This window comes from Melanerpes formicivorus, unplaced genomic scaffold (assembly GCF_026170545.1).
Source record: "Melanerpes formicivorus ecotype bairdi unplaced genomic scaffold, bMelFor1.0.p_v2 SCAF_1, whole genome shotgun sequence".
NCBI lineage: Eukaryota > Metazoa > Chordata > Aves > Piciformes > Picidae > Melanerpes > Melanerpes formicivorus.
Window position 1 is genome coordinate 68,725,094 of NW_027142353.1, and position 18,933 is coordinate 68,744,026.

General features: G+C 47.6%; 1 protein-coding gene across 1 annotated transcript in view; it reads right to left on the minus strand.

Annotated features, from left to right (window-relative positions):
* PRCP (prolylcarboxypeptidase) overlaps positions 1–18,933 on the minus strand; it is a 35,514-nt gene that overhangs the window by 7,467 nt on the left and 9,114 nt on the right. Inside the window, exons 2-8 of the mRNA XM_068145972.1 lie at positions 9,454–9,594; positions 7,792–7,893; positions 6,788–6,969; positions 5,551–5,708; positions 3,619–3,791; positions 2,089–2,253; positions 605–792 (exon numbers count right to left, since the gene is read on the minus strand). Of these exons, the coding sequence (XP_068002073.1) occupies positions 605–792; positions 2,089–2,253; positions 3,619–3,791; positions 5,551–5,708; positions 6,788–6,969; positions 7,792–7,893; positions 9,454–9,594 (1,109 nt within the window). The remainder of the gene's footprint in view (positions 1–604; positions 793–2,088; positions 2,254–3,618; positions 3,792–5,550; positions 5,709–6,787; positions 6,970–7,791; positions 7,894–9,453; positions 9,595–18,933) is intronic.

Below are 18,933 nucleotides of genomic sequence, written 5' to 3' on the forward strand. Positions count from 1 at the left end.
GTCTCAATTGTAACTTCACACATTCATTGCAGTGTGCCTTGCCAGGATGGAAACATTGCTCTGCACTTGGACCTCACCCAGCTTTGCTGAAACTTACCTAACTGCCCCTGGAAGAAGAGAGCCTTTGGCAGCAGCAGGAAAGCTGCCCAAGTTACTTCCCTCTCCCTTCTCTAGCCAAGGGAAAAAGGAATGGCACACCAGCCCCTCCATCAGGCTCCCAGCCAGAGCACCCAGTTTAGGGCCCAGGAGCCTGTGTTACAGCTAGAGCTTGTGTAGACTCTCCTTTTGTGCAAAAGGGACATAAAAGCTAGGTGGATTTACCAGCAAGGGAAACTTGGGCTTAAGCCACAAGATAAGGAATCCACATGAAGAAAGTTACATTTGGTGGAATTCCAGCTCAGATTCTCCTTTTAGAGCTGCTCAGGCAGTGACAGAACAGTTGGCTGCTTTGACCAGCTCAGTCTCAAGAGCAACACAAAGCATGCCCATGATTTATTCAGCTCCAGGGTTTAAGACAAATCCTTCTGCTGTTTACTGCAGGCTCTCTGCACCGACATTCCAAACTGGTGGAAGGCTCCACACTGAAGGCTGAAACCAGGCTCACCTGAAGACAATATTGCTGTGTGAACTGATGTTTTTTCCTCCATACATAGAGAGCATCCAAGAGGGGCGAGGCCTCACTCCCCAGAGCCTGTAGCACTCTTCTGAAAGCGCATGGAAGTCCCATTTCTGAGGCTCAAACATATCGTTGATGCCATCTGTGCACATGGGCATCACCATCTCAGTGCAAGCCTGAAAGGAAAAGCACAGCAACAAGGTGTGCTCCCAGGACAGCCCAAGAGATGCTAGTGCAGTATTAAAATTAGGGCAGGCAGGGTTTGATTGGCAATTACCATCAAAGAACCACAGAATCATTTAGGCTGGAAAAGACCCTGAAGATCAGAGTCCAACCATCAACCCAGCACTGCCAAGCCCACCACCAAACACCACACCTACAGGCCTTTTAAACCCCTCCAAGGATGACTCCACTACTTCCTTGGACAGCCTGTTCCAATGTTTGGCAACCCTTTCTATGTCTCTCCACAGAGCCTCCCTACCCTCAAGCAGATCAAACCTTTCTCAACTCAATGACATCTTGGAAGTTACTGAGGGTGCACCCTCATGGACATCACTCATCTTTAAAGCTCTTAAAGAGAACTCTTCCCAAACCTGAGCCCTGGGGAACACCACCAGTGACTGGCCACCAACTGGACTGAACTCCATTCCCTGCCAACTCTTTAGGCCTGGCCATTCAGTCAGTTTGGGGCTTTTCCCCGCAGTGGAGGGTACTGTCAGTCAGTTTCTCTAGGAAGATGCTGTGAGGCAGTGTCAAAGGCTTTACTAAGAGCCCAAACAAAACACCCACAGACTCTCCCCCATCCACTAAGCTGGTCACCTTGTCACAGAATAAAATCAGGTCAATCAAGCAGGACCTGCCCTTCATAAACCCATGCAGACCTGATCACCCAGTTGCCCTGTATGTGGCATGATAGCCAAATACACAGAGGACAGTGGCCAAGAGCAGATAGTCACCATTAGTTCCTAACACTAGAAGCAGCTGTGCTGCTCCTCAAAGGAGAGGCTGTCACATATGCTTAGTAAATGGGATGAATGGAGCAGAGTGTCCTGGATCCCTTACCACATGGGTCTGGCTTTTTGTTAGATACTTGATGGGAAAGGTTTGCTCTCTGTGAGCTCCAGGATGAACAGCTTTAGTTACAAGAAATTGCTATCAACATATCCTGACATATTTTCTTGCACAAATGTGTGTGGACAGTTGGGGGCTTAGAAGATCAAGATGGTGCTGATATAGATAACTTTCACTCCATATGAAGAGCTGAAATTCAACAAACAGCTAATAAAGACACAGCCTAAAACTCCTGGGAAAGCTGTCACTTGGGTGCCTTGCCCTCACCACCACCATCACACCTGTCCCACGCTTACATCTGCCATCAATACATTGATGATATATGGTGCAGTGTTTTGAGAGTCAAACCAGCCAGAGCACAAACCAGCCTCACTCAGCTACAGCTTAGGAAGCACACATACCTGATAGTACCAGCCCAACTGGCCCAGGTTCTTTGTTGCAGTCTCAGACATGTCTAAGCACGAGGCTTCTCCTGAGTAATTGTAGTACAAATTCACTGCCTGAAACACGTTCTGCAGCAAAAGTTTGTCAGGGAGACTGGGGTCCTTCATGAACTTGCAGATTTCCTGCAGCAAGGAGAGAAGAGGGATGATGCCCAATGAGATGCCAATTGCTTTTTGAAGTACAGTCAGACACTTCCAGAAAGGGCCTCTGTGCAATGATGCACTGAGCACTGGCATCAGCAACTGCATTCCATTTCTACACTCCGTGCCCCTGGGAGCATCTGACACCTCACACCTCCTGATTAAGGCTTTAAAAATGGTGCAGCTTTGTTGTTTCAGTCACCAAGCTTTTCAGTGTATTTACCACTCTTTAAAATAGACAAGCTTTTTTCCACTGGCCAAACAGTGCCTAGTTCCACCAGCTCTTCTTTCCCAACCAAACAGAAGTAAGAAGTCTGCAGTATTGCTGTGATGAGGGTGAGCACATGCCTGCACATTCCTTGGATTGTACCAGACAGGTAACAAGCAAAAGTCATTTTCCAGGTGAACCTACTGCCCTTTGCAGACAGCCACATCAGGCAGATGAGTGACCTTCCCTCCTGTTTCAGACAGCTCTACCCAAGGGAAGTTTTTAGTTTGTAATTAACTACTGTCAGCACTCACAAATATTGCTGTTTTACCTGCCTCACCTGCCATACATCATAACCCCAAGCCAGGCAAGGAAATCCAGCCAGCCTTAGAACACAGATACTTCAAGACAACAGAACTCTTTGAGAAAGCACTGCAGATAAACAGAACTGCACACCTGAAGGTCTGCAAGCATGGAAAGAAAGGGCTCTCTGAGAAGTGACCCTGCAAGGAGGACATTTGTGGGGATCCACATTTCCTCTCTCACTAGCTCTCCCCTACCAAAAAGCACAAGGCTGACAACTTTCACTTCAGTTGCAAGCTCTGCCAGCTCAGCCTGGCACCAGAAGCTCTACCTGCATGTGCTTTTTGTGCAGCATTTCTGTTCCTCAAGAAAGCCCTGCAGAACAACTGATGGTTTCCATGCATCCCTGGCACTTTTCTTCTTCTGAGCTCTACTAGCCCTGCAAGTGTCAGTTGATGAACAAACCACTTGATGCACAATAAGATACTGTTCTGGTTCTCTTTTTCAGCTGTGTTGGTTCTACAGAGCCACAAATAAAGGGAAGGGTGCAGGCCAGGAGAGGAGGAGAGAATTAGTTAAACCAAATGGCCAATTGAACAAGACATTGATCCTCAGTTACCTGCACAGGCCAGGAGAGGAGGAGAGAATTAGTTAAACCAAATGGCCAATTGAACAAGACATTGACCCTCAGTTACCTGCACAGGCCAGAGAATTAGTTAAACCAAATGGCCAATTGAACAAGACATTGATCCTCAGTTACCTGCACAGGCCAGGAGAGGAGGAGAGAATTAGTTAAACCAAATGGTCAGTTGAACAAGACATTGACCCTCAGTTACCTGCACAGGCCAGGCTGGCAGAGGCTGCAAGAAGTCAGCTTTATAGGGGTAGTTCACCATAGCCAAGTTCACCCAGGTTTCACTCAGCCAGTTTTTCAGTGCAGCAACATCCTGAACATTTTTCAATGGGCTGCACAAATGGAATGTGCTGGAGAGCCACTGTAAACCTGCACCTGGAGTTTGAACAATGAAAAAGAGAGTCATGTAACATATTGCAGCATTACCACATAGGTCACTTGTGCTGCTGCTCCAAAACCATTTCCACTTAGCACACACAACCTGGTGACATTATTCCATACACATGCAAGCACAGCAGACCAAATTTTCCTCAGCACCTCTGAGTAAAGGGAATGCAGTCTGCATACTTCAACACATGGCTATGTCACAGCTAAGATAATCTAAAGAACAAAGATGCACAAGACATTTGGCTTTTTCCCCCCCCCAGAGGAAGCAACATCAGGGCATGCAACTGAATATGAGCCAGTAGTGTGCCCAGGAGGCTAATAAGGCCAGTGGCATCCTGGCTTGTATCAGAGATGCTGTGTCCAGCAGGAGCAGGGAGGTGATTGTCCTCTTCTACTCTGCTCTGTGAGGCCACACCTCAAGTATTGTGTCCAGTTTTGGGCACCTCAATACAGGAGAGATGTGGAGGTGCTGGAGCCAGGGCAGAGGAGGGCAAAAAAGCTGGGGAAGGGCCTGGAGAATAATCTTATGAAGAGTGACTGAAGGAGCTGGGGCTGTTCAGCTTGGAAAAGAGGAGGCTGAGGGGAGACCTCATCCCTGTCTACAACTACCTGAAAGGACACTGTGGAGAGGCTGGTGCTGGTCTCTTCTCACAGGTGATTAGTGACAGAACAAGAGGGAATGGCCTCAGGCTGTGACTGGGTAGGATTAGACTGCACATTAGAAAGAAAAATTCAGTGATCAGGCACTGGAATGTGCTGCCAGGGAGGTGGTTGAGTCACCAACCCTGGGTGTGTTCAGAGGTCATTTGGATGTGGTGCTTGGGGCTATGGTTTAGGGGTGACCTTGTAGAGCAGCGTTTGTGGTTGGACTTGGTGATCCTGAGGGGCTTTTCCAACCTGAATGTCTCTGTGATTCTTCCAAGGAAAGGAAAACTTCAAACTACTTAGCTCACAGTACAAGGTGGATCTCTCAGGACTCTCCTGGATTTTCCCTTCACTATTTTATCTGGTCCAATTCAGCCTCCTTGATTTTAACTGACTAATTCATCACACCAGGGTTTCTCCTTAGGACATTAAGTAGCAAGATATATAGATATATATATATTTCATTTAATTTCTTTGCAGGAATACCTTTGAGTGAAGAAATTTTCCCTGACACCCAACCTGAACCTTCTCTGGTGCAACTTGAGGCCATTTCTTTTTGTCCAATCAATTGCTACCTCGGGAAAAAGACAACCACCACTCACCTCACTACAATGTCCTTTCAGGTAGTTTTAGAGTCATGGAATCATTTAGGTTAGAAAAACAATTTAAGATCATCAAATCCAAGTTATTTCCTAGCACTTAACCCACATGGACTGCAGTGATTCCTCTCTATCTGATTGCCTCACTTGGTGTTTAAAGAATTTTGTTGTTGTTGTTTTCAGAGTAGCAACTACCTGGCCTACTTTGTCAGAAACAAGAAGCCTTGAGGTCCTGATCTGGAAGCAGCTCCTGTCTGACCTGATGGATGCTTGGACTTAGATTCTGAGTTACACCAGGCCTGAGCAAAACCTGTGATCCCACAGAGCAGTCTAGTAAAATACAGTTCATCTCACTTGGCAGTCCTCAGCACTGTATGTAGTTTCTAAACCCAAACACATCCATGGGTGAAAAAGAGCTGTAGCACCAGCTTGCTAGTTTTATGAAGTCACAACAGAATCCTGAACACTATGACCCTTTGGGAAGGGTGCTGGTGAGGTCCTACCTGTTGTGGAGAGGCGGCTAAGGGCAGCCCAGGAGTTGCGGATGCTCTGGGCACAGCCCAGCCCGCCCAGCCTGTAACTGTTGGTCACTACACTGAAAAAGGTGCCACATGGGACCAAGTCACCAAACTGCCAGATGGGGGCAGAGGCTGCCAGAGCTCTGCAAAGAGAAGCAGAAAGATCTTGAACCCCTGCAAAGTCAACTCCCATTTGTGAAGTCAATACCCTCCCCACGGCCACTCTGTGTAACAGCCACTTGTGTAAAATGCCACTGGGACAGGGAGCCCTGGAAGTGGGGCTGCAGAAGGGGCACTGTTTGGCTAAGACAGACAACTGTAGGTCAGCAGGGAGTGGATACTGTCTGTTTTTAGACTTATTTGTTAGTTCTGTAAAACCAATTGTTATTAACACCACCTTTACACCTAGTTTGGCGTTTTTAGGGTCATCAGACTGCCTGGTGGCTTGGGGCAGGTCTTCCTTCTCTCCAGTGCCTCTGGGAAAGAACAACAGTACATTGCCTTACCTTTATCTACTACAGAGTCAATGTTTGTGGACAGGGGCTCTCTTCAGTGGAGTTTGCATAATGTCTATTGCACAATGCACCAAGCATAGTGCTGCAGAACTACTCCTTAGGCCTGCATGCAAAAGCTGTTGAAGGTTGCAAGCCCTGGACACTACCACAAAGATAGCAGTAAACACAAAGCAGAAGCTCAGACTTGCTTTGTTCATTATTTTTCATTCTCACCCAGCAACTAGGCATTAAGGAAACTCAAATGAAGAGAGCCCCAGCCACAAAAATCTACTCTCTAGAAAATAAAGGTAGGGAAATGACCATTCTTGTTTCCCTGAAGCACTGAAGGCAGTCAAGACCTGCCCTAAGTCACTATGGAAGTATGGGAACCCTAAAAACACACACACACACACACACACCCCCAAAACCAACCAACCACCCACCCAAAATCAAACAAACCAACCACAACAAAAAACCCACAAAGCAAGTGCAAAAATCACTGTTCATAATAATTGTTTCTGCAAACCCAACAAATAGCTCTGAAAATACAGAGCAGCCAGTACCTGCTGACCTGCATTGTCTCTGTTAGCCAAGCAGTGCCTCCTCCCCAACTCCAGGTAGCTTAATTCCTCCTCCCAGCAGTGAAAAGCTCCAGCCAGCTGGAAGTGTTGTACTTCTCCCAGTGCTGCAGTATTTACAGCATGGATGTACCAAATGTCTGCACTCACCCAGCTACCACGTGGGGGTACTTCATCCTAAGCCAGGCTGCAAGCATTCCTCCGTAAGAGCCTCCTATAGCTATGACCGGGCTGTAACGGGCTCCTGCAGTGGTCGTCTTTAAGTACTCAATGAGTACTGCAAAGTCAGCCAGAGCCTGCTCTGAAGTCAGGTAGTTGAGATGCTTGGAATCCTGAGACAAAGCAAGCAGGTCACAGGCAGCACAGGAATTACTTCCAGCAGCAATCTTCCTACTCCCCACAGCAGCTATGAAGTTCTGAATCTGAGCCTGAACACAAACTAAATATTCCTTGCAGCTGTCCCCTGAAGTGCTACAAAATCTCAGGTACTTTTTTTTTTAATCCCAGAATTGGTAGTTAAAAAATAAGATTGTTGTGTGCTTCTGGCACATTTAAATCTGTACTGTGGTGGGCTGAAGCTTCCCCCCCCCAGCAGTAACTTTTTGCCAGCCCAACTCAGTTAGAAGCAAATGAGGCTGTATGTACAAGCAGAATCTACACTCTGCAATGGAATGCAATGAGTGGGTACAAAATGGACAGAGTTACAATATGGTACAGGTATTTACCAACAACATGAAACCCCCCTGGGCAAAAGACCACCAGGAAAGCCCCCCTGTCCCAAGAGAGAGAAAGCAGTGGGTTAGACTTATCCAAGGCCAGCCAGAAGCACGTTATCTCTCCTGAGCAAAGCAAAACAGCCAAGATCAGAAGAGAAAAGGGAATGGGGAGAATTGTCATGGCACAGCTCCTCTTATCCCAGACATTTACCCAATGCATCTGTTTAGAATAACCTTTTGGTTTCCTTTTTACTCCCAACAGTGATTTATTTATGGTTTTCTACTTTTCTGCTCGAAATCTGCAGTGACATTTTAGAGGCACAGCCTCAAACCACCACAAAAGTCTTACTCAGGCTACCAGTCACTGCAGTGGCTAAAATTCCAATAGGCAGAGTTATGCTTGGATGGAACATGTTTAATAAAAGACAAGAGACTTACACTGAAGGACTCATTCCCAAAGGGCAAAGATTCTCCATAGTATCTGTGTTCAGCAAACACCAACATAGCACTCAGCTCTTCAGCCACATCCCACATAAAGCCCTGGTAGGCAGAAAACAGACATGGCAATGCCTGGCACCAGTTATTCTCAAAGTCTCTGCTTGCAGCCTGTTGTCTTTCAGCTCTTAGTCTTTCCTCAGCAAGATATAACTATCAAAACACAACTCTAAAGAGAAAGGATTTGTTTATGTTTCTTAGGTCACTGAAACAAGGAAACAGATATCCACCCAGACAAGGACAGAGAAAATGTGGGGTTTAATGCTGAAACATATAAAGCAGTGCTGCTTTGTGAGTACACATGGGCAAGCCTGCCAGAATTCTGGTGGCATCAGCTTAATGCCTAGGAAAGGAAAAACCCTACAGGAGAAAAACATACATTTGAGTTAGGGCTGCACAAGAGAAACAACAAAGTGTGTTGGCCAGGAGGCAATAACCTGGAGCACTGCAACAGACTATGCTCCACTAATAAATAACTGCAAGTTGCTATTACTTGTTGACAGCAGCTTGTTACCACCAGTTATGGAAACAGGCAGACAGAGATTGCCTGCTGACAGAACAAAGTGTGCAGGCAGGCCTTAGCTGCTTTGAGCTCAGCACATGCCACCTCCTGTGGTGCTACTGGACTTTGTACTCAAGGGGCTGAAAAATATCCACACACTCCGTTTGGCATTCATACCAGCCAGAGAAGTGAAAACTTCTTGTCAGAGAACAAGAATCATCTGGCTTGCATTTCCAGGCCACTTCATTTCACTCTTTGGGGTTTTTTAAGTGAAAAACAAAATCACAAACAAAAACACCCCCCACACCCCCACCCCCCAAACAAAACCCACAACAAGGAACCCCCACACCACAAAACCCTCCCATTTCACTTGGGAAATCGAAAGTACTGGGCTGGGTGTCATCTGGACCAAAATGTCTTTACTTGAGGCACTTTATAGTGTTTCCTCTAGAAATTTCTCCACTACTCCAGGAAGTTAATTCAAGTGCATCCCTTTGATTTCCATGGGATTTGAAGAGGACTCTGAACCCCCCCAAAACTTTTCCTGTGCTTCCACTTCCCCTTCCTCCTATAACAATCCTAACAACCATTACAAACTGCCCTTGAAATGATATTCTGACAGTGCCTCCTTGGTCTTCCTTATTTTCTTCAGCACACCACTACTGGAAAGAAAGGCCACAAGGATGAGCAGAGGGCTGGAGCACCTCTCCTATGGAGGCAGGCTGAGGGAGTTGGGGTTATTCAGTCTGGAGAAGAGAAGGCTCCGAGGAGACCTTACTGTGGCCTTCCAGTATCTGAAGGGGGAGGCTTCAAGAAAGCTGGGGAGGGACTTGAAGGTGTCAGGGAGTGATAGGACTGGGGGGAATGGAGCAAAACTAGAAGTGGGTAGGTTCTGATTGTATGTTAGGAAGAAATTTTTCCCCATGAGGGTGGTGAGACACTGGAAGAGGTTTCCCAGGGAGGTGGTGGAAGCCTCATCCCTGGAGGATTCTGCAGCCAGGCTGGATGTGGCTGTGAGCAGCCTGCTGCAGTGTGAGGTGTCCCTGGCCATGGCAGGGGGGTTGGAACTGGCTGAGCCCTGACAGCTCTGTGATTCAACACACCGTGTTGTTGCAGAACCATGTGATGTCTCCCTCATTGCCTGTATAAAACAGTATTGGTCCATTGTCTTTCTTCCAGTGCTGATCTGCTACCAGGTAGCGCTGCTGGAACGTATGATTTTCATCAAATCCAAAGTGATCAACCTGTAAGAACAAGGCAGAACAGCATGTTCAGAAAGGCAAAGCTGATCCTGCAGTACACTGCAAGTGCTGACAGCCACTTTGCAGATGATACATGGAAAAGAAAACTGAAAATGAATAAAGGCAACAAAGTTTTACTAAGGTAAAAAAATACAGCAGTGAATTTCATTGACATTCCCAATACATCCAAATTCTCCTGCCTGGCAAAGGACAGCTGCCAAAGTTAGAGGTGCATGTGCTGAAGGGGGAATGTTATTTTCAGCTATTAAAAACGCTATCCATGCCCTTTGATAGGCTGGTATTTAGCATGAGGCATTCTAAATGTGTTTAGGTAACCAGACACACCTGCTGAGGGCTCCCAAAGAGTCTGATTTGTGCCCAAAAGCAAGAGGAGTCATTGCACTGCACTGGCTGGAGCCTTAGGAAAATTCCTTGCTATTATGTACTTAAACTCCAACAAATAAACCCCCCCACCACCTTCACCTCTGCCACCTTTTCCTGCTCCTTTCAGCATTAGACAGAAACTTAAACAGAAAGTGGCTCTGGCTTTAATTCTCAGAAGATATTAGCTCTCTGTAGTTGTACCACTGACAGCTTTTTCAGCTCCTTTTATGGAGTGCTTCTCATAGTATCGGTCAGGGTTGGAAGGGACCACAAGGAACATCTAGTTCCAACCCCCCTGCCATGGGCAGGGACACCCCACACTAGATCAGGCTGCCCAGAGCCTCAGCCAGCCTGGGCTTAAACACCTCCAGGGACAGGGCCCCAGCCACCTCCCTGGACAACCCATTCCAGGGCTTCACCACTCTCATGGGGAAGAACTTCCTCCTCACCTCCAGCCTCAATCTCCCCACCTCCAGCTTCATTCCATTCCCCCTAGTCCTATCACTCCCTGAGATCCTGAGCAGTCCCTCCCCAGCCTTCCTGTAGCCCCCTTCAGATACTGGAAGGCCCCAATGAGGTCACCTGGGAGCCTTCTCTTCTCCAGACTGAACAGCCCCAACTCCTTCAGTCTGTTCTCACAGCAGAGCAGCTCCAGCCCTCTGCTCATCCTCCTGGCCCTTCTCTGGACACCTTCCAGCACCTCCAGATGCCTCTTGTAATAGGGGCTCCAGAGCTGGAGGCAGTACTCTCCTCCTCTCCTTGCAGCTTTTGCTAACTCACATACCCTCCCCAGTTCTTCCCTCTGCCACACAAATGTTGCAATGCCCTGCAGACCACTTAGCCCAAGCCCCACAGTGGTAGCTTTATTCTCCCATTACAAAATGAATTTCAGGTCAGGTTTTCAGCTTTTATTCACACTGCCTCGTATGCCCTGTCCCACTTGACTCTTCCCCAGGTGTTCTTCCATACTGGAAATGTTACCAATTTCTTTCACAAGCCCCTGCACAGGCTGGGAAATTCACACAAGCTCTTACTGCTAAAAGTTAAGGAAAAATAACCCCCAAAACTACTCCAGAAGCACTGTGATGCTTAATTATCATGTCTCTGCAGATGATAAATAAGAGGGAGGATATGAAGGTGACCTGTAGCTTCCCAACTTTGACTTCCATCAGCACAAAGCAGCACCCTTTCTTTTCCTGGTTTCTCGCTGGTGGTAACAGCCTGACACCTGCTGGCTTGACCATCTCTGCTCACCCATCTGCCTTGACACCAGCAGCTGTACCAGATCTCCCAGATGCTCCAGGAACCAGCCTTTCACATGTCCTGTTTTGAGATGTCCTCGAGCTAAGGTTGAAAAGCAGCAGACTGCACACAAATGCAAGCACTAGCAGCTAAGCCAGTGACCTAACTGCCAGGCAGATTCCCCCAGGCAGTTCCTCACTCTTGACCTGCAGGATGCAGCTATTCCACACCACATGATTCCATTTGCTTTGGGTCAAAAGCAGAGCAAGAATTTAAGATTATAGCCAGCTGCAGTGTCTTCCAAACTCTCAAAACCAGCTAGCTCTTAAAGTGAGAGGAGCAGCTGAAGGTCTGTGCATGGTCTTGAGAGACATTTTCAACCTAAGTTAACTTCAGTGACTGATTCCAGACCACAATGAAACTAATTCATGTATGTTCTACAGTTCTGGTCACTGGGTCCATTTCCTACTTACTCCTAAGTAGGAGGTTCTGTATCATGCACATGTAAGTGCTGACTTATGTTGGGTTCATTTTGCACTGACAACTCATCTGTTCCTTTTTCCTTTGCACAGTCACTGTTAATTTCTGTATCAAACACAATGAAGAGTGATTAGATGCAGCAGAACAAGGTCAGCAACTGAAAAAAAGTCTTTGCCTGCAAGACCTTCTGCCACTTAAAGCAAAAGTTAGATAAGGTACCAAAAAAGTCTCAGTATAAACTCTAACACTGTTACCAAGTACAGCGAGTACATCTGCACTAGCTGTGGAAAGGGGAGAAGCATCTTTTGCTATTTAACTTTTCTGGTTAGGCTGCTAGCCAGAGAGAGGAAAAAAAATAGGTCCATATGTCCTGTCTCTCTTTTATGGAAGCATCTAAAATTAAACATTCAGCTTCAAAACTTGATTCTGCATCCTTCCTGCCTGCAGCCACAGTGCCAACTACAAGAACAAACCCCAGAAAGGATTCAGCTTTCCTGGACTACAGAGATATGTACCAAAACCTCCTCAGTGCAGGCAGCTTAACCTGCAACAGATGGAAAACACACAGGGAAGGAAAACAGAAACACTTTAAAAATCAGAATAGCTTAATGGATAAGCAGTCTCTGGCATCAGGCTGAAGTTATTCAGTGAGGCACTGTGTAGAATGGGTACTAAAGCCTATCTCCCTGTTCCTGTTCCACAGGGCCTGGCACATTAGCGTGGCAATATTCCAGTGGGAATGTATTCTCACAAGTTATGACTAATTTTCGTTAGAGATATGATTTCACACATGATACTACATGATGTCAGTCTACTGTGTTGGTCAGTTTCAGGGTAGCAGGGCTCTGCAGAGGGACCTCGACAGACTGGACAGATAGGCAGAGTCCAACAGGATGGCATTCAACAAGTCCCAGTGCCGAGTGCTGCACTTTGGCCACAACAACCCCATGCAGAGCTACAGGCTGGGGTCAGAGTGGCTGAGAGCTGCCAAACAGAGAGGGACCTGGGGGTGCTGATCGACAGCTGCCTAAACATGAGCCAGCAGTGTGCCCAGGTGGCCAAGAAGGCCAATGGCATCCTGGCCTGCATTAGGAACAGTGTGGGCAGCAGGAGCAGGGAAGTCATTGTGCCCCTGTGCTCAGCACTGGTTAGGCCATACCTTGAGTACTGTGTCCAGTTCTGGGCCCCTCAGTTTAGGAAGGACATTGAGAGACTTGAAGGTGTCCAGAGAAGGGCAACAAGGCTGCAGAGAGGCCTTGAGCACAGCCCTATGAGGAGAGGCTGAGGGAGCTGGGATTGTTTAGCCTGGAGAAGAGAAGGCTCAGGGGTGACCTCATTGCCCTCTACAACTACCTGAAGGGAGGTTGTAGCCAGGAAGGGGTTGGTCTCTTCTCCCAGGCAACCAGCACCAGAACAAGAGGACACAGTCTCAAGCTGTGCCAGGGGAAGTTTAGGCTCGAGGTGAGGAGAAAGTTCTTCACCAAGAGTCATTGGTCATTGGGATGTGCTGCCCAGGGAGGTGGTGGAGTCACCATCCCTGGAGCTGTTCAAGGGGAGACTGGATAGGGTGCTTGGTGCCATGGTCTAGTCATGGGTCTGTAATGACAGGTTGGACTCGGTGATCCTCAAGGTCTCTCCCAACCTTGGTGATACTGATACTCCCACAAAGCAAACCTCAAAATTCCAGTGAATTCCAGTGCTCAAGAAAGTCTCCTTCTCAGCAAAGAGAGGAAGAAAACTACAGTAACCATGTTGATCCAAGTGTCATGATTCTCCATCCTGACTCTAAGCCATGCTGTAGGCTCATTTGGTGCCATCAGTCATCTTTTTCTTTCACATGCCTCCCTTAATCTGTAAGATGTCGATGGCCTTACAGCAGCTAAACTGCCCCTGTTCATTACATTCAGAACACAAACCCAAGGAGATGTACAAGATCCCAGGGGAAAAAGTAAAAATAATAACCAGCAAGTAGCAGTCACTCCATGAACGAGCAGGAGCTCCTTCATTGCTAGGTGATGGGGCTTCACACCTCTTAGCAACTTGTCTTTCCAGGGGTAAGACCCATAATATGACTATCAATGTTTGTCATCAGAGAGAGAACAAGAGAAATGCCACAGCTGCTGGTCACTGCCGAGAAACTCAATGAAAGTCTGAATGCAGAACGTCATAGTTTGGAGGTGTCCCAGGGAGCACCTCCTCACAAGAGTAAAAACTGTGTCAAGAAGTACTAAGTCAGAGAAGCAGCACAAGAATCAGTACAGCACTGTGGAGGCAGAGGTTTGGCCACAAGGGGAAAGTCTGGGTGAAAGCAGCAGATGGAGCTGCCGTGTAGCTAAACGGCGCCGCAGCGATGTGCAGGGCTGCGCCTGGCAGCTGCTGCTTCTCACGCAGTGTTTTCTGACACCATCCTTCACAGCAGCTCACTTCCCCCACGAACGGCAGGAACTAACAGAGTACTAAACCCCTGTCAGAGTTCAGAGCCAGTGCCTAGCTTAGACACGCTCTGTAAATAAGCACTGTTCCAGACTTTGAGTCTAAAGAATGAACAGCTTTAGGGATTGGACACAGAATGATGCAAGAGAACTTCGTATCACCCCACTGGTTTGTTAAAAATCTTATCTCTGGCACCACAGAGAGCTCTTTCTCTTTTCTCCCTGTGCCTTGCTTGCTGCTTGTCTCTGTGACCTTGCTCCTGCCAGAATAATCTCTTGTTTTGGCTCTGTGTGTGCGAGGTACCAGGGCAGGGGGGAAGACAGGACCAGGCCAGCTGCATGCAGCCTCCTTTGGGGCCTTTGTGTGCAGAGGGGGTAAGGGGGAGAAGAGCTCAATTATTGTGTAAGGAGGTACTCCTGAGGCTGTTGAATTGTGGGCATCACAGTATCACCAAGGTTGGGAGAGACCTCGAGGGTCACCGAGTCCAACCTGTCACCACAGACCTCATGACCAGACCATGGCACCAAGTGCCACATCCAATCCCCTCTTAACACCTCCAGGGATGGGGACTCCACCACCTCCCTGGGCAGCACATCCCAATGACGAACAACTCACTCAGTGAAGAACTTCCTCCTCACCTCCAGCCTAAACTTCCCCTGGCACAGCTTGAGACTGTGTCCTCTTGTTCTGGTGCTGGTTGCCTGGGAGAAGAGACCAACCCCTTCCTGGCTACAACCTCCCTTCAGGTAGTTGTAGAGAGCAATGAGGTCTCCCCTGAGCCTCCTCTTCTCCAGGCTAAGCAACCCCAGCTCCCTCAGCCTCTCCTCACAGGGCTGTGCTCCAGACCCCTCCCCAGCTTTGTTGCCCTTCTCTGGACACCTTCAAGTGTCTCAATGTCCTTCTTAAACTGAGGGGCCCAGAACTGGACACAGGACTCAAGGTGTGGCCTAACCAGTGCAGAGTACAGGGCACAATGACACCTGTATGTGTTTATTGCCTTTTGTAATTTCATGTTTAGTCCACTTTTGTAAATACAACTTCATTTTGCTGCCAGAATTCCAAGCCACTGTGGCAAAGAGGGGCAAGCCTCCAAATTGTTGGGGTACAAATCCAACCTACACCACCAGCACAAACTGTGAGCAGTGGATGGCATGACTCAAAGCATCCAGAGAAGTTTTTTAATGAAGTCTGACTTGAAAACTTGAAGCAGCAGATTTCCTCTCCACACTTCACACAAGAGGAGTAGGACAACAGCAGTGACTTCTGCAAACAGACTCGGTGAGAGCAGACCACAACAGCAAACGAAGCCAGCAGGTTAGGACATGACAACACCTTAACTGCCAGTGCGGTTAAGGTGCAGATCAGCACATGCAAGCTCTTGCTAATTACGATTTGCATAATTGCTGCTGACCCCCCAGCAATAACTGTAAGGAGAAGGGCCTGAGCAGCCAAGAGGGCCAATGGCATCCTAGCCTGCATCAGGAACAGTGTGGCCAGCAGGAGCAGGGAGGTCATTCTGCCCCTGAACACAGCACTGGGTAGGCTGCACCTTGAGTCCTGTGTCCAGTTCTGGGCTCCTCAGTTTAGGAAGGAGGTTGAGTTGCTGGAACGAGTCCAGAGAAGGGATAACGAAGTTGGTGAGGGGCTTGGAACACAGCCCTGTGAGGAGAGGCTGAGGGAGCTGGGGTTGCTTAGCCTGAAGAGGAGAAGGCTCAGGGGAGACCTTCTTGCTCTCTACAACTACCTGAAGGGAGGTTGTAGACAGGCTGATGTTGGTCTCTTCTTCCAGGCAGCCAGTACCAGAACAAGAGGACACAGTCTCAGGCTGTGCCAGGGGAGGTTTAGGCTGGGTGTTAGGAAGAAGTTCTACACAGAGAGAGTGATTGCCCATTGGAATGGGCTGCCTGGGGAGGTGGTGGAGTCACCATCACTGGAGGTGTTCAGGAGGAGACTTGACGGGGTGCTTGGTGCCATGGTTCAGGTGTTTAGGTGGTGTTGGATTGGATGTGATGATCTTGAAGGTCTCTTCCAACCTGGTTTATTCTATTCTCTTTTAGTTTTCTTTTTTTTAATACAGCTCTGCAATTGGCCCTGCTTTGAGTGGGAGCTGGGACCAGATGACACACAGAGTTCTCTTCCAAAATTACTATTCTAGGATAAATCCAGTTACACAGCCTAAAGTTTTCAGCTTCTCTGACTGCGACTAGCCAGCAAAGCTGGTTAGAATAAGAGTGCAGTCAGCAGCAGCAATGCAACAGCAACGTTTTACAAATGGAAGTATGATGCACATAAAATGCCACCACAGATATGGTCACTCTGGTATTAATGAGTACAAACAGAAGGGGAAGTGTTGAAAGTAATTAAGGTATTGTCAGCTGAGGTAGGCAGGATGGAAATGCTTTGGAGTGCTGCAACTCTGAGCCAAAGCAAGGGAGCAACAAAATTTCAGCCCCATGTGCAGAAATCTCCATGAGCCTTGTTTGATTAACAAAAGGAATCTCCTATTTTCTTGCACACCTTTGAGTCCAAAGACTCAGAAAGCATTTGGGGCAAACACAAACACACAACAGACTGCTTCAGAGGCAGCCACTCCCCAAAGCACGGCTGCTGAGCACTGCACTCATGGAGGTGCAGCAGCCAGACCAGATGTTTGTGCCCAGGAAGCTGACAAGAGCTCCACACTGAAGGCTCAAGTCGGCAGCTTTGTTCCTTCAGCCCAAAGAAACTTTCTACAGCAAAGGGCAGCTCATAGGCTCAGGTCAAAAAGCCCTCTCTGGACTGGTCCAATCCCTGACCAAATCTGCATTGAAAGGAAGGGCAATAAACCCAACTTGCTGCCTTCCACTCGAAGTGCATGGCATGTTCCTTTGACTTTACCTTATGTGGACATGTATCATGTGCTTCTCTTGAGCCATCTGTGATGACTTACCTCAGGGTAAGGTTTTTAATACACTTTGCTGTTGTTTTGGAAGCCCATCTGAAATAAAACAAGTCACTCTGCCACACATCTCTCCTGGGGTTATGGGCACAACAAACATTAATTACTTACTGTACAGATGCTAGCCTGCTTAATGTACTCCTGGCAGCACTCAGGAATTATGGCCATGACTAAAGCACAGGCAAAACAGGACCTGTGGGCTAAAGCCACTTCCTCCTCAGCAGCACCTTAAGGTCGGTAGTGCTTACAGAGAGAGGACAGCAAACCCAAGTCTTGTGGTTTGTTTGTGGGGTTTTTTGGTTTAGATTTTGTTTGGTTGGTTTTTGTGAAGGCTATAATTCACAGCTTCTAACTGGAAGCTATCAATGTCATTCAAGGCAGCAAATCAGCACCTGGCAGGTTTAAGTTTGAGTTTCTGGCAAGATTTTAAGCATCTGAAAGCTTTTCTGTCACACTTTGACTTTCAGCCCTCTGTGCAACAGCTTTATCTTTCTCAATTTGCATATTCTCCATGAAAGCATCAGTTGTACTGGGGAGAAGCCAGGGGGTTTTCAGAGTCATGTTCCACCCTCCACACGTTCGTGGAGTTGTTTTGAGTGCCCATCCTGTCTGAATTATTTCCTGAGGACAGGAAGATAGAGGATAGTCTGAGGATATCCTTCTGCGTGAACAGCAGTGTAGGCAGCAGCCTCTTTGGGATTTCACTGATGTGTTTCTATTTCCAGTTTCACTCCTGACAGGCTGTGGGACTCCAGTCCAGTTAGCTGGCTCCATTAGTTTTGTTTCCTTTCCTTTTTTTATAATCTTTGTTTCCTCCATTTAATTTGGAGGTTCATGAGGGCAGGAACGACCTTGCCATCTCTGTGTGCACCGTGGTATTCCAGGAGGCGCCGAGTTTTGGTACCACTATTACTACCTACAAATTAATCAAGCCCACAAAAAAAACCACTACAGTAATAGAATACCACTAAAAAATACTAACTCAGACACCATGTATGCCTTCATAGCTGGGGAGACACAGAGCTAACAGTGAAAGCAAATTAAAGCCTGGTTTAAAAAAGTCTCCCCCCAGCACTATTGTTGCTGCTGTGTTTCCTGCCACTGCACATTGTGTGTATCACAGCCTGACAGGCCTGCAGCTTCATCTCACCAGCAGCTGGTAGGAGTTTCTGTTTGTCCCTGACTATTTAGTGCAGAAAAAAGGAAGTCAAGAAAGAAGACAAGACAAATCAAGCTGAGCTTGGTCTTATCTTTTCCATTTTGAATGCAAGGACCGAGATATTTCCTTGCTTCCTAGGCTTACACAACGGTCAGCAGAGATTGAAGATTACCACCAGTCTGTTTAAATGCTTAATCATTTGATGCTCTGTGGAAGAGCAGGGAGATGTAAAGTACACCTTCTTGCATGAGCTAGGTTACCTCGCTCACCTGAACATCCTACACAAAAAATGTGAGAGCTGGAAGAGATAGACTCTGTGTCATAGAATCAGCGTGGTTGGAAAAGACCTCAGAGATCATCAAGTCCAACCTATCACCCAGCACCTCCTGACTGACTAAACCATGGCTCCAAGTGACACATCCAATCCTTTTTTGAATACTTCCAGTGATGGTGACTCCACCACCTCCCTGGGCAGCACATTCCAATGGCCAATGTCTCTTGCTGGGAAGAAGTTTCTCCTCACCTCCAGCCTAAACTTCCCCCAGCACAGCTTGAGACTGTGTCCTCTTGTTCTGGTGCTGGGTATCTGGGAGAAGAGACCAACCCCCACCTGTCTATAATCCCCTTTTGGGTAGTTGTAGAGAGCAATGAGGTCTCCCCTGAGCCTCCTCTTCTCCAGGCTAAACCACCCCAGCTGCCTCAGCCT